This window comes from Coptis chinensis, chromosome 2 (genome assembly GCF_015680905.1).
Source record: "Coptis chinensis isolate HL-2020 chromosome 2, ASM1568090v1, whole genome shotgun sequence".
NCBI classification, from domain to species: domain Eukaryota; kingdom Viridiplantae; phylum Streptophyta; class Magnoliopsida; order Ranunculales; family Ranunculaceae; genus Coptis; species Coptis chinensis.
Genome location: NC_141457.1, coordinates 93223541 through 93235238, shown reverse-complemented (window position 1 = coordinate 93235238; position 11698 = coordinate 93223541). Strand labels below are relative to the sequence as shown.

General features: G+C 34.2%; 1 protein-coding gene, 1 long non-coding RNA gene and 1 pseudogene across 2 annotated transcripts; 1 reads left to right on the top strand and 2 right to left on the bottom strand.

Moving 5' to 3' along the window:
* Positions 1 to 319: 319 nt before the first annotated feature.
* On the bottom strand, positions 320 to 1140 carry LOC147519055 (uncharacterized). The gene is made up of 3 exons (XR_015214180.1): positions 993 to 1140; positions 820 to 894; positions 320 to 401 (listed from the first exon to the last, which is right to left on the bottom strand). It is a non-coding gene; the product is annotated as an uncharacterized LOC147519055 (long non-coding RNA).
* Positions 1141 to 6362: 5222 nt separating this feature from the next.
* Positions 6363 to 7014, bottom strand: LOC147519054 (18.2 kDa class I heat shock protein-like; annotated as a pseudogene).
* A 428-nt stretch (positions 7015 to 7442) lies between these two features.
* Positions 7443 to 9787, top strand: LOC147519053 (BAG family molecular chaperone regulator 3-like). Its single transcript, XM_086590719.1, has 4 exons — positions 7443 to 7900; positions 8070 to 8326; positions 8810 to 8956; positions 9513 to 9787. Exons 1-4 carry the CDS (start codon positions 7690 to 7692, stop codon positions 9654 to 9656), a joined length of 759 nt encoding a protein of 252 aa, XP_086446845.1. The 5' UTR covers positions 7443 to 7689; the 3' UTR covers positions 9657 to 9787.
* Positions 9788 to 11698: the final 1911 nt, after the last annotated feature.

The following is an 11698-nucleotide window of genomic DNA, read 5'->3' as shown; positions in this document are numbered from 1 at the left end:
TAATTACAAACAACCGGGAAATCCTTCCCCCGCATTACAAAATCCATCTCTGTCTCCTTACTAAGACAAGAGACGCGAACCTTTCCCCAAAACCAGTTTTTCACTTTTAACAAAGAAAACAATCCCTCTCTACCCGATTTTTTACAGAAAATCCATTTCACATGAAAAGCTATCTATATATATAGTTTATAGCGAGGAAATACAATGCAAAACATGAATATCATATATACATGCATGGTTGATACACAAACTATCTATTTCCAATTTGATCAATTCAAATCATGCATGAAAATAAGCAGACTATATATTGGGATGTAGGTTCCTACCTTAGCAAGCTCCGTTCTCCTCCAGCCCACTTAACTGAATCAATCCCGCTTAACCCAATCCACTCGAATTCATTCCTATAATAGCATATACAAATACGTCGATTATTAGAATTGATCGAACAACGAGGAATTCTTATCTAGTGTAAGTCGAGAAGAATTCTCGACGTTAAGAATTTGGTTTCGGATAACTTTCCATCTAACTACCGTTAACAGAGCTACAGGCCATTTCTGGCACTGTAACTCTGACGGTCTCTAAGGGCTATTTCGAGCCACTGCAGGCCCACACGACAACGCCAATTATATCGCGTCCAATAACAATTAAGATTTTTCTCGACTCCGACAACAACAACAAATTCCACTATTCCATTCACATTAAATTCTCGCAATATTTAATGTTGTCTTCCTTATCAATCGTTCATTACTTAATCTACTCTTAAACAATTATAAATCGACATAAATCTCTTGAAATTGTAATGAATAACCAAATTCTTACCGAGTCCGCAAGCAACAATCGCTCCTAGCTCGCAGCTCCACCAAAATTGCAGCTCTCCTTCTCCAAACCGAGCTACTGCCGACATCAAACACCCCTATTCAATTAATTCCCTCCATACACTCCTATCAAGTCGAAATCAAGTTTACACTATCGATTGGAGAGGAACTACTCACCTGTCGCCGCGATTTTCTTCGGTATGCTCGAATGCACTAGCTACTCCAACTGCTACTGCCGAAATACCACACCCCCGTTCGATATCTCCATCAATACATCACAATCTATCACCATCGAGTTTAAACTAGTTGTTTGAAACCATTAAACCCACCCTGGCGGTAAATGAAGACGACATAAATTCCACTCAATTTGAATCTTCACGCTTGGATTTTAGTTTTTCTAAGATTGGGGTGAGGAATTATGGGTTTGGATTACTGAAATTGGGGAGAATTAAGTTTCTCTCTCTTAGGGTTTTAGGTATTGCGAATTGGGGAAGAAGAGAATTGGTTTTCGCGATTTTGCTTTACTGTTGGTTTCGTGCGTTTTTTTTTTTTTTCTATTTTCGATTTCTCAGTTTCGCGATTTCGTGGGTTCAATTTGGGCCGATATATTTGGGCCCAAGCCCAATATATCCTAATTAGCCTTAACGTCCTACTTAGACTCCTAACCCCCACTAATTCGACTTAGCGTCTTGATTATTTTTCGGCCCATCCCGCTAAATTTAGTCTTCTATATTCTATCTCACCGCATGCTATAATGATGACCCAATCATGCATGTAAGTTGTTAACTCGTGCCAGCTTCGCACGCAGAAAACCGTTAACCGCCATTTTTGGTCAAATTTTCGCCTATGGTCGCTTACCTAACGTGACTTATGAGTCGGAGTTAAGTTTCATCCAGTTACGTACGTTTGAAACATAAACCCGACGACCAATTTACATAAATGACCCTAGATTTGATATGAAATTTACACAGATACCCTTAATAATAATTCAGGACTTTACAATATAACAATGTAACATCCATGTTGCAGTAGAGGTGACAGTACAATATCCATGTTGCAGTGATAATTAATAGTGTAATATCCATGTTGTAGTTGTAATTGATAGTGCAACATTCATGTTGCAGTAGGAGTTGACAATGGTTGTTGGAATGGTAATTGATTGTGCTACATCCATATTGCAATGATAATTGACGTACAGTATTGCAACACCCATGTTGCAGTGGGAGTTGACAGTTGAAAACAACATGTAAAATCAAACAACAAGCATCAACATTTTAAGTTTCATATTTATCTAAGCAAGAAGCAAGTTCATTCAACCAAAATACAAAAATAAACTGAAATAAAACATATATATGGAGATTTTAAATTTAGTTTCTCACCTTTGTAGTAGTTGGTTGTTTTTTGTTTTGAGTAGATATCGGTTTTTATTGTACAAAATCGGTGGAATTACCATTAATTTCGAATTTCCATGTTACACTTTTAAGACTTTCAGTTCAATTTGGGATAATTAGGGTTTGTTTTTTTGTTTTCAAACTATTTAGATTTTTGTTTTGGAAAGATGGGGTGAGGGACAAATCTATATCTTAATATTAAAACTCCCACAAGGGGTATTTTTCGAGCTCTATTAAAATTCTACGTTATCTCCTATTAAAACGGGATTTCTCTCCTATTTGAAAAACGATAATTTTTTTTTTTACAACGGGAATTAATCTCCTATTATAACGAGAATTCATCTCCTATTAAAACAAATTTTAACACTTCTAATTAAAGCGGGAATTATTCTCCTATTAAAATGGGAATTCCTCCCTTATTGAAAAGAGAAAATCTAGCATATCTAATTAAAACGAGAATTATTATCCTATTAAAACAGGATCTCTCTCCCAATTGAAAAAACGGTTTTTAAAATTTAATTAAAACTTCATTTAAAATAATTTATTAAAAAATTAAAACGAGTTAGCAACTAAAATGGTAGTCCCAATTTTCTAAAAAAAAATACAATGGGTATTTTTCGAGCTCTATTAAAATTTCACGTCATCTCTTATTATAACGGAAATTTCTCTCCTATTTGAAAAACGAGATTTTTCTTTTACAACGAGAATTTCTCTCCTATTATAACAAATTATAGCACTTCTAATTAAAGCGGGAATTATTATCCTATTAAAATGGGAATTCCTCTCCTATTGAAAAGAGAAAATCTAACATATCTAATTAAAATAGAAATTATTCTTCTATTAAAACACGATCTCTCTCCTAATTGAAAAAAAGGGTTTTTAAAACTTAATTAAAACTTTATTTAAAACAATTTGTTAGAAAATTAAAACGGATTAGCGATTAAAACGGTAGTCCCAATTTTTTAAAAAAAATCTAAATATTTTCTAAAGAGCCAGTACGTATGCACGGGCTTACAAGCTAGTTTATAATATTACCAAAAAATTAACCGGATAGGCTTTTAACATAGATTGCGTTTAATCTCCTTGCTTAAAAAACCGGTACATTAAAACCCTCTCCAATCCTAACCACTCACAAAACCTCCCTTTTTTTTTTTAAATAATAAGCTGACAAAAATACCCCCCTACTTAACAGACCCGTGAACCTGTGAATCCTTCTATTTTCTCTCTTCCTTCTCTTTAGCTTTTTAGATCTAAAATTTCTTCTCCTACAAATCTAAATTCACATAGTTAAGATGGCAAAACAAAAGAAAAAAATGGTTGAATCACCAACAAAAACTATGAAAGCAACAAAAGAGAAAATGAAGAACTCTACAATCTCGAAAAAAGCTGGAAAAAAAAATCAAACTTTCAAGTTCTAGAAGAGATGGAGATGAAATTAAGAAGATGACTGCTCCAAAAACTTCGGCGAACAAACCAAATCCGGTGAGAATCTTCAACCTTTAATCATATTTCTATAAATTTGTATGAAAAAAATAATTTTTCATATGCTTGTAAATACGAATTTACGTTTGTTTAGTGATTTTACTATGTATTTTCTAGTTTTCATAGTTTTGCAATTTCATTATGCATTTTTATGTTTGTGTAGTAGTTATACTATGCATTTTTATATTTTCGTAATAGTTTTTACTCTGCATTCTTAATTTTTACTGTGTTTGTTTTTTCATGTTTGTGTAATGTGTGGTGATAGTTTTACTCTGCATTTTTAAATTTGCGTAGTAGTTTTACTATGCATTCTTAAATTTACATAGTAGCTTTATTCTGCATTTTCATGTTTGTGTTGTAGTTTTACTCTGTATTTTTAAATTTGCGTAGTAGTTTTACTATGCATTCTTAAATTTGCATAGTAACTTTACTTTGCATTTTCATATTAGTGGACACTAGTAGGCTAGCAATGACTTAGGTCTTAGACTAGTAAGGCTACAAACGAAACTCCGATCCACTATGTTCCAGTCCAAATCCTCTCTCTCTCTCTCAATCGATCGATCGAACGAGAACCCTACAATTTCAAGCCTCGTCTACTCCAATTTCTAGTGAGATATCCACCAAAACGAGTTCTCTTTTGGGAGGGGTACTATGAAGTCCACAATTTCAAGTTTAGTTTTCGGTGTTTGTAGAAGTCTTGGAATGAAATACTATGAAGTCCTTTACTCTCTCTCTATTTCCCGACACCACCATAAACCCTCGCCTTTCTTTACTCTCTCTCTATTCCCGACACCACCATAAACTCTATTTACTCTATTTTTATTTCCCAACAAAAGATTACTCAAATCTTTTGAAATGAAAAAAATTGCAATTTACTTATTTTTCTTACTGTTTATGGTAGATTATTGATTGGTACGTGTTCTTCCACCTCCCCAAGGAAGTGGTGAAGCTAATTGGATGTTCTCCACCAAAGTGTCTATATTTCCTATCATTTGCATGGGTAAGCATCTTCCATGTAATTTAATTACTGAAGTTGAATGGGTAGTCTGTGGTTAGTCTGCATTCTTATATTTGCAAACTAAATTCACAAAATCTCTGAAGATGTAGTCTGTGGTTACTCTGCATTCTTATATTTGCGTAGTAGTTTTAGTCTTGAAGTTGGATGTGTAGTCTGTGGTTACTCTGCATTCTTATATTTGCATAATAGTTTTAGTCTTGAAGTTGAATGTATGTGTAGTCTGTGGTTAGTCTGCATTCTTATATTTGCAGACTAAATTTACAAAATCTCTGAAGATGTAGTATGTGGTTACTCTGCATTCTTATACATTTACATAGTTTTGGTATTTTTTTGTTCAATTGAATGCAACAAGAGAGGGTGGTGGAATCTATTAGATGTAGGCGTCAGGAGCTAAGGTTGCTAGATGTGGATTTGATGAAAGATATCAAAGTTGGAGCATACCCACAACAAGGAGCATCGTAAGAACTTCACTTCCTGAACTTAAATGTCTTTTTAATCTCTTATCTCTTATTTGAAACTTCTTTTTTGGTATTTTCAGTTCAGATTGTGGATTATTCATCATTATGTTCGTGAATGCTATAATATGTGGAAAAGCTATGCAAGATATAGCGGTAGAAGACGCGAGACAATTGAGGGTTGACCTGATATATGAGATTGTATCAAGCCAACAAGAAAAATGGGATCCAAAAGAAGAATGCAAGAAATGAAGAGCTGATTTTCCGTATTTCTAGTTGATTACGTTGTGTCTATTTGTGGTAAAATATTGGAACCATTCTAACTTGGGAGTGTTCGATTATGATGTACTATTACTGTTAATGTGTTGGAATTGTTTAGTATTCATGTTATGCATATTCAGTCTTTGCTGGATTATACTTTTTTGTATAATTACTTTGCCAAAACATTTTATTATGATGGATGAAATGTTTATAGCTTTTCTGGAAATATTATGTGTCCAGAGTCCCTTTCTCTATCAGGTTAAGCACCAATATAATTATCTATATTTGTGAATCCAAGATTACTTGAAAAATCACTTTTTGTCATAATAACATACTTCATTATGGTAGTTATTAAGAAGCTATTTATTGTCGTCGCAAACACATAATCTCCAAACAACCGATCACCATTTCATCCTCTATCGCTAAATTGGATAGCAAAGCTAGCTCAAACATCTACTAGTTGATGCTATGTAAATTTAACTAGTGTTTGATTTATATATATTGACTATGTAAAAATACATTTACATAGTTTCGCAATGGGAGTAATCCAGAAAATTAAAAAAATTATTATGTAAATTTAAGTTTTCATAGGTCAAGTTACTATGTAAATATAGATTTACATATATAATGACTATGTAAACATACATTTACATATATTCTGTCAGGTGTCACGACGCTAATTTAATTTCCAAAAGTTACTATGTAAATTTAAGTTTTCATAGCTTTAGTGACTATGCAAATATAGTTTTACATATATTTGCGTATGTAAAACTAAAGTTCAATTAAAACCTTAGGCACCCCACCAAAACTCACACTAGACTCCATTCATAGTCCATACCCGCCCATCAAAAGACATAAACACTTTACGACACATTGATACAAACACAACTACAAGTCATAACCAAGATCTTGCGAGAAATATCTTCACACATTAACATTCTCAGCCAGAAATTTCAACTGATTTCACTTCAGACTTCTTGACTTCTTCCTTGGGAACAGTAACAGTTAAAACTCCATTTTCCATACTAGCTTCACTTCATCAACCTTAGCATTTTCAGGCAACCTAAACCTCCTCAAGAAACTTCCACTTTTCCTTTTTCCTTGCAATGCCAAGTGTTATTTTTTTCTTCTTTCTCTTTATTTCTCTCTCCACTTATCTATAACACCCTTCCTTCTTCTACTTCCACTTTCACTTCTTCTTTCTTGAATCCAGGAAGATCTGCTTTGAATATATGTGTTTCTGGAGTTTCTTTCCAGTCAATACGAGTGTTCGCAAACTGGGTTGTCTTGTTTGAGCGAGGAAATGATAGTGATGATGAGTTGAATGGGAAGTTTTGGAAGGGGTCCCAAACATCAAGTGAGAATGGATCGTTTCTTCGACCACCAAAGAAGCTTGGAATTAGAGACATTGTGGTTTTTTGGGCTTGCAAGGAACTTTGTTTTGGATATAAAGAGTGTTTGAATTGAGATTACTTGACGATGAATTAATGGGATTTGAGGTGGGGTTTTTATAGAGAGTTGTGAAGTTGTGAGGAGCAGTTCAATTAGAAATCGGTGTGTTCTTTGTGTCATTGTTGATTAAAAATGGCGAGAATAAAACCCCAAAACAGAGTTGTGTCTTTGGAAAAGAAAAAAAGTAAAAAAAGGAAATAGATTTTGTTTGGAATTTAAAAGTAACCAAATTTTATTACTTTAGAAAAAAACAGGGAGTTTATTTCATAAAATCTTAAAAATAGGGGGGTTTAATGGGTTGGGCCGACACGGGGGAGGTTTTGAGTAATGGGTTAGGAAGGCAGGGGTGTGAGCCACATTTCTTGTTTTAACATAATTACAAAAGTCTATTTCTTTTATCCGAAATTAAATTATAATTGTGGGTTTCAGGCCCAATCTATCTGTAAAACAAACTGCTCGAAAGTCAGAATTACAAACCACAAAATCCAACTTATAATGACGTCAGCATTTATTTATCACTCGAAAGTCCCAATCAGAAAAAAGCAAGTGGTGCAAGTTTATTATCATTATGCTTTTCAAGTAGGACTGTTTTGATACCTCTTGTTAATCTGTCGGTAGTTGCTGCTTAGCTGTCAGCACTAAAGAATCTAGGAAAGACACATGGAAGATTCGAATTGGTTAACAATATTGCCAATTATTAATGCCAACAAGGTGTCCAAGAAGCAAATCAACCATATGTCAAACTGAAAATAAAGTGTCGGCAAGAAGTGCTATAGTTAATTCTGTTTCCCATTTATTTTTTCACACACACAAAAATGTTGAGGAGATCAAAGAACTCTAGTGATAGATTGAGTGAAAGTTCGACGAAAGAGGAAGAAATTGAATGGGAAATGAGACCTGGAGGAATGCTGGTGCAAAAGAGATGCGGCACTACATCTGATATTACTGCTCCTCCTCCTTTGAGTGTAAGGATTGTTTATGGTGCATTCAGATATGAGATCTCCATCAATTCTCAAGCGTCTTTCGGTAACTTACTCCTCATTGAATTCAATTATATTTTTTTTTTTTTTTGTTCAATTAAAATAAGGGGAGCTTTTGGACTTTTGAGCATTGTACATATGCTTCAGTAGAAAAAGAAAAGAAGTCGGGATCTTATTTCCACTGAAATGACAGTTGACTGATGTGATTTTGCCAGGTGAATTAAAGAAGCTTCTCTCAACTGAGAGTGGATTACAACCAGTAGAACAGAAGTTATTATTCCGTGGTAAAGAGAGAGATAATGGACATTATTTGGATAGATGTGGAGTTAAAAATAGATCGAAAATAGTTTTGGTTGAAGACCCGTCAAGCAAGGAAAAGAGATTTATTGAAATGCGGAGGAATGCAAAGATACAGAGTACCCATCGAGCTATTTCTGATATCACTTTGGAACTGGACAAGTTAGTAGAGCAGGTCAGTAAACCTCTGTATTTTCAAAGTCTCTACAAAACTGATCAAATTTAGCATTTAAAATACCATTACGGCCCAAGTTCTGGGCGGGATCCCCAAAGGTCAATTCGATAATGGGACACAAAAGCGCATTTTGATATTGGGATACAAAGGATCGTAGACCCTTATTTAGCAGACATTAAAGAGGACTGTTCAAGTGGGCACTTGGAACAAATACCATCTTCTTCTTGTGTCGGGTGCACAGTCAAGCTCCAAAGTGACATACCATCCTAATCACTTAACAGTTGATGTAATTTGTAGCCATGAACGTTACCAATCAGTCCTTAAACTTCTTGTACCGTCAGGGCCCAGCCCTCTCGCTACTTAATTTGCTTGCTAGTGTCATGTCATCCATCCGCATTATCTCAAATGTTTTCAACACTTTGGTCCGACATTCATACTATTGCCTACTTATAGTATAGTTATTAATTAGGTTTTTCTTTCCAGGTAACTTCCATTGAAAAATCCATATCCAGTGGGAAAAATGTACCAGAAGTGCAGATCACAATATTGACTGAGATGCTCATGAGACAAGCAATCAAACTAGATAGCATTTCTACAGAAGGGGAGGCTTCTTCACAGAAAAGTTTGCAGGTACTTAGTAATTCTTGGTTTTGATGACACCTTCTCCCATGCACACACCAGCATACTTAATGAATAGCACCAACTTAACTAATGAACAAAAAGCTGGTGTTAGCAAAATGAGGCGGGGCATGCATGAAAGACCTGCTCTGATGCTGCTGCTTTTGCTCTCATTGACGTACTAAGCGCACCCACATGCATGAAAAGACAAGAACATATGCAATGGATCACTGGTTTTGGAACTGTCCCTTAATGCCAACTAGAGCTGCATTGTTTTTTTGTGAACATGGTGACGTCCATTTAAGCCTCACGGCTTCACCAACCTTTAGTGTGTCATCTTCTTGTCTAATATGTTTTACCGCACCACTCAATTATATAGATTTATGAGGCATTCCTTGGGGAATTTGCGAGTAAAAACCCATTGCATCTAAGTCAACATGTAGGAAGCATGCATCTCTTGAAACAAGTACACCAGTGCAGTTCTTTAGAAGCGGTTGCCAAGAGACTGTGGCACGTAATAAAGTATTTATTAGAACTCTCTACTCAATAAGCTGGTGATCTTATGCAGGGAAAGAGAGTACAAAGGAGTGTTGAAACTCTGGATAAGCTGAAAAAATCAAATGAGAAGGCAAAGCCTGTGGTCGTCGTCACAGCTAACAAGTGGGAGACATTTGATCTTCCAAGTACAACAAATTGGGAACTTTTCGATTGATCATCCTTTTTTCTCTTTTGTATTGCCTTTTTATATTATTTATGATTTATGAACTACAATGAATGGCATAAATAAGCTACCGTAGTTGTAATTATAATCCCATATTTGAATACAATCATCAAATAAACGTAGTTTCTGTTGCACCTGATAAAATCATAGAACAAAATGCCTCAAAACTATGTTCACAATTTTGCAGTATCTTTCCAATTTTAGTTACTCCATGTGTTGAAATATTAAGTTTTTGAGGGTACCAAATATATCGACAGAAACAGCACTTTGTACCATAAGATATGAACGGGTGTCTTTATATTAAATTATTATAAAAAATATTTGTAACTATGTATAGCTATGAGATATGAAAATTATTTTAATCACTCGTTTAAATTTCTTGTACTATCTATAAAAAGGAAGTAGCAGACATTGATAAAACCCATTAGTTAATCTCTTATTTTAGTTTAATGCAGTTGCATCCAATTTATGATTTTCCGTTAATTATTCTTTGAAATTAGTTTAATGCAATTGCATCCAATTTCGATTTTATGTTAATTGTTTTTTATGGTGAATTCAATACATTTGCATTAAATTTCCGATTCAGTTCATTGTAATTGCATCCAGTTTCTGATTTCCCGTTAAATGTTTTTCTAGGTTAGTTCGATAGTTTACAATTTCTATACAATTTTCATACATGTAAGAGTATGTTTTTATAAACTCATTTTCGTTTTGGGTTCCTGCTTTCACTAAATTTTTTATGTGATTCCTATGAATATCATTAATCAGTATATCTCTCACGTTGAAGAAAGAGATGCTGAAATAACCTTAAGTTGAAATAGCTGTTATGTAATATTGCTTCAATATAATTATTAGAGAATGATACTGGGCTACACTATGAATAAATTATGATCGAGCATTTAATAATGTTTTGTTGCTTTTTAGCAAAAAAGTGTTAATCTTTTCAAGTTTACATCCATTATCAACTATATTTTGTGGGTTTATATGAAGGAATTGGGAAATAAGTGATTATGGACAGAGTAGAGGTGTAAATTGAAGGTGGCCGGAAACTGTAGGATTTGAGGAGAAAGGTTATCCTAGGTTGCATTATCCTACGACTTTTTTGTTGTACATAGAACTTGTTGTTGATTAGACATGATGTTATTTTTCAGTCTTTTAATGTAAATGGTGTAAATTCATAAAATTTTGTAATGGCAAAAAGTAAGAGCAACGAACAGCAGTTGCACGGAAGAAATGTTATTAATGCATCTCTGTTGCTATTTCTGATTATGTATTAATCTTATGGGATAACGCGTTGTAGAAGAGACAATAATTGATTTTCATATTTCACTTTTCAAGTGAATTGAAGCTTTCATTTCCTCTCTTTATGCATGTTTCATTGTTCGTTTCTATGATAAAATTAAATATGATGTAAGGAAACCAACATGAATATTTTGTGTCGTGGCACTTACCTTATAACCTTGCTGAAATCATTGGCCTCAATGTGTAGATGAACTTGGCTTGGGGTTTTATAAGGAATGGTGAATTTATAAGGAAGAGCGGGAATAATCTGATGCATTTTAGGCAAGTGTTAGCTCCTTGTGTTTTATAAACATAGTTTTTGGTGGTTCGATATACTTTACATCTATCTTTCTGCTTGCTTATGTTTGCCTATGGAGCAAAGAAGTATGCATTACTCGGTGTCATTTGCAAACAGGACAAAAATTTTGCACTTGGGAGCAGCATTACTATTTTCCTTTCTATATTGGTACTCAAGTACAATCTTGCAAGCATTGGGCCTAAGAGCATATATAGCTAATCAAACCCAGATGTTTGCGCGTGGCATGTTCCTTCAATTCTATGCTTCTGCTCTAATTTGGCAATGCAGAGGTTTCTTCAAGCACAGAACATTGTGAACCCCTTAGCTTACTACTTACATAGCTATTGGGATCTTTTTCTTGCATTTGCTTCTCACTTGTCTATGAGCTTTTAAATGGGTTATGATATATTGATTTGGTATCTGCTTACTTTCAATTTCGTTATGTTATACGAAA

Bases quoted from the DNA above. Each gene is read 5' to 3' on its own strand.
- LOC147519053 (XM_086590719.1), top strand. From the start codon at position 7,690: ATGTTGAGGAGATCAAAGAACTCTAGTGATAGATTGAGTGAAAGTTCG. The intron at 7,901-8,069 runs GTAACTTACTCC...TGATTTTGCCAG, and splicing joins CAATTCTCAAGCGTCTTTCG to GTGAATTAAAGAAGCTTCTC. The intron at 8,957-9,512 runs GTACTTAGTAAT...GATCTTATGCAG, and splicing joins CTTCACAGAAAAGTTTGCAG to GGAAAGAGAGTACAAAGGAG.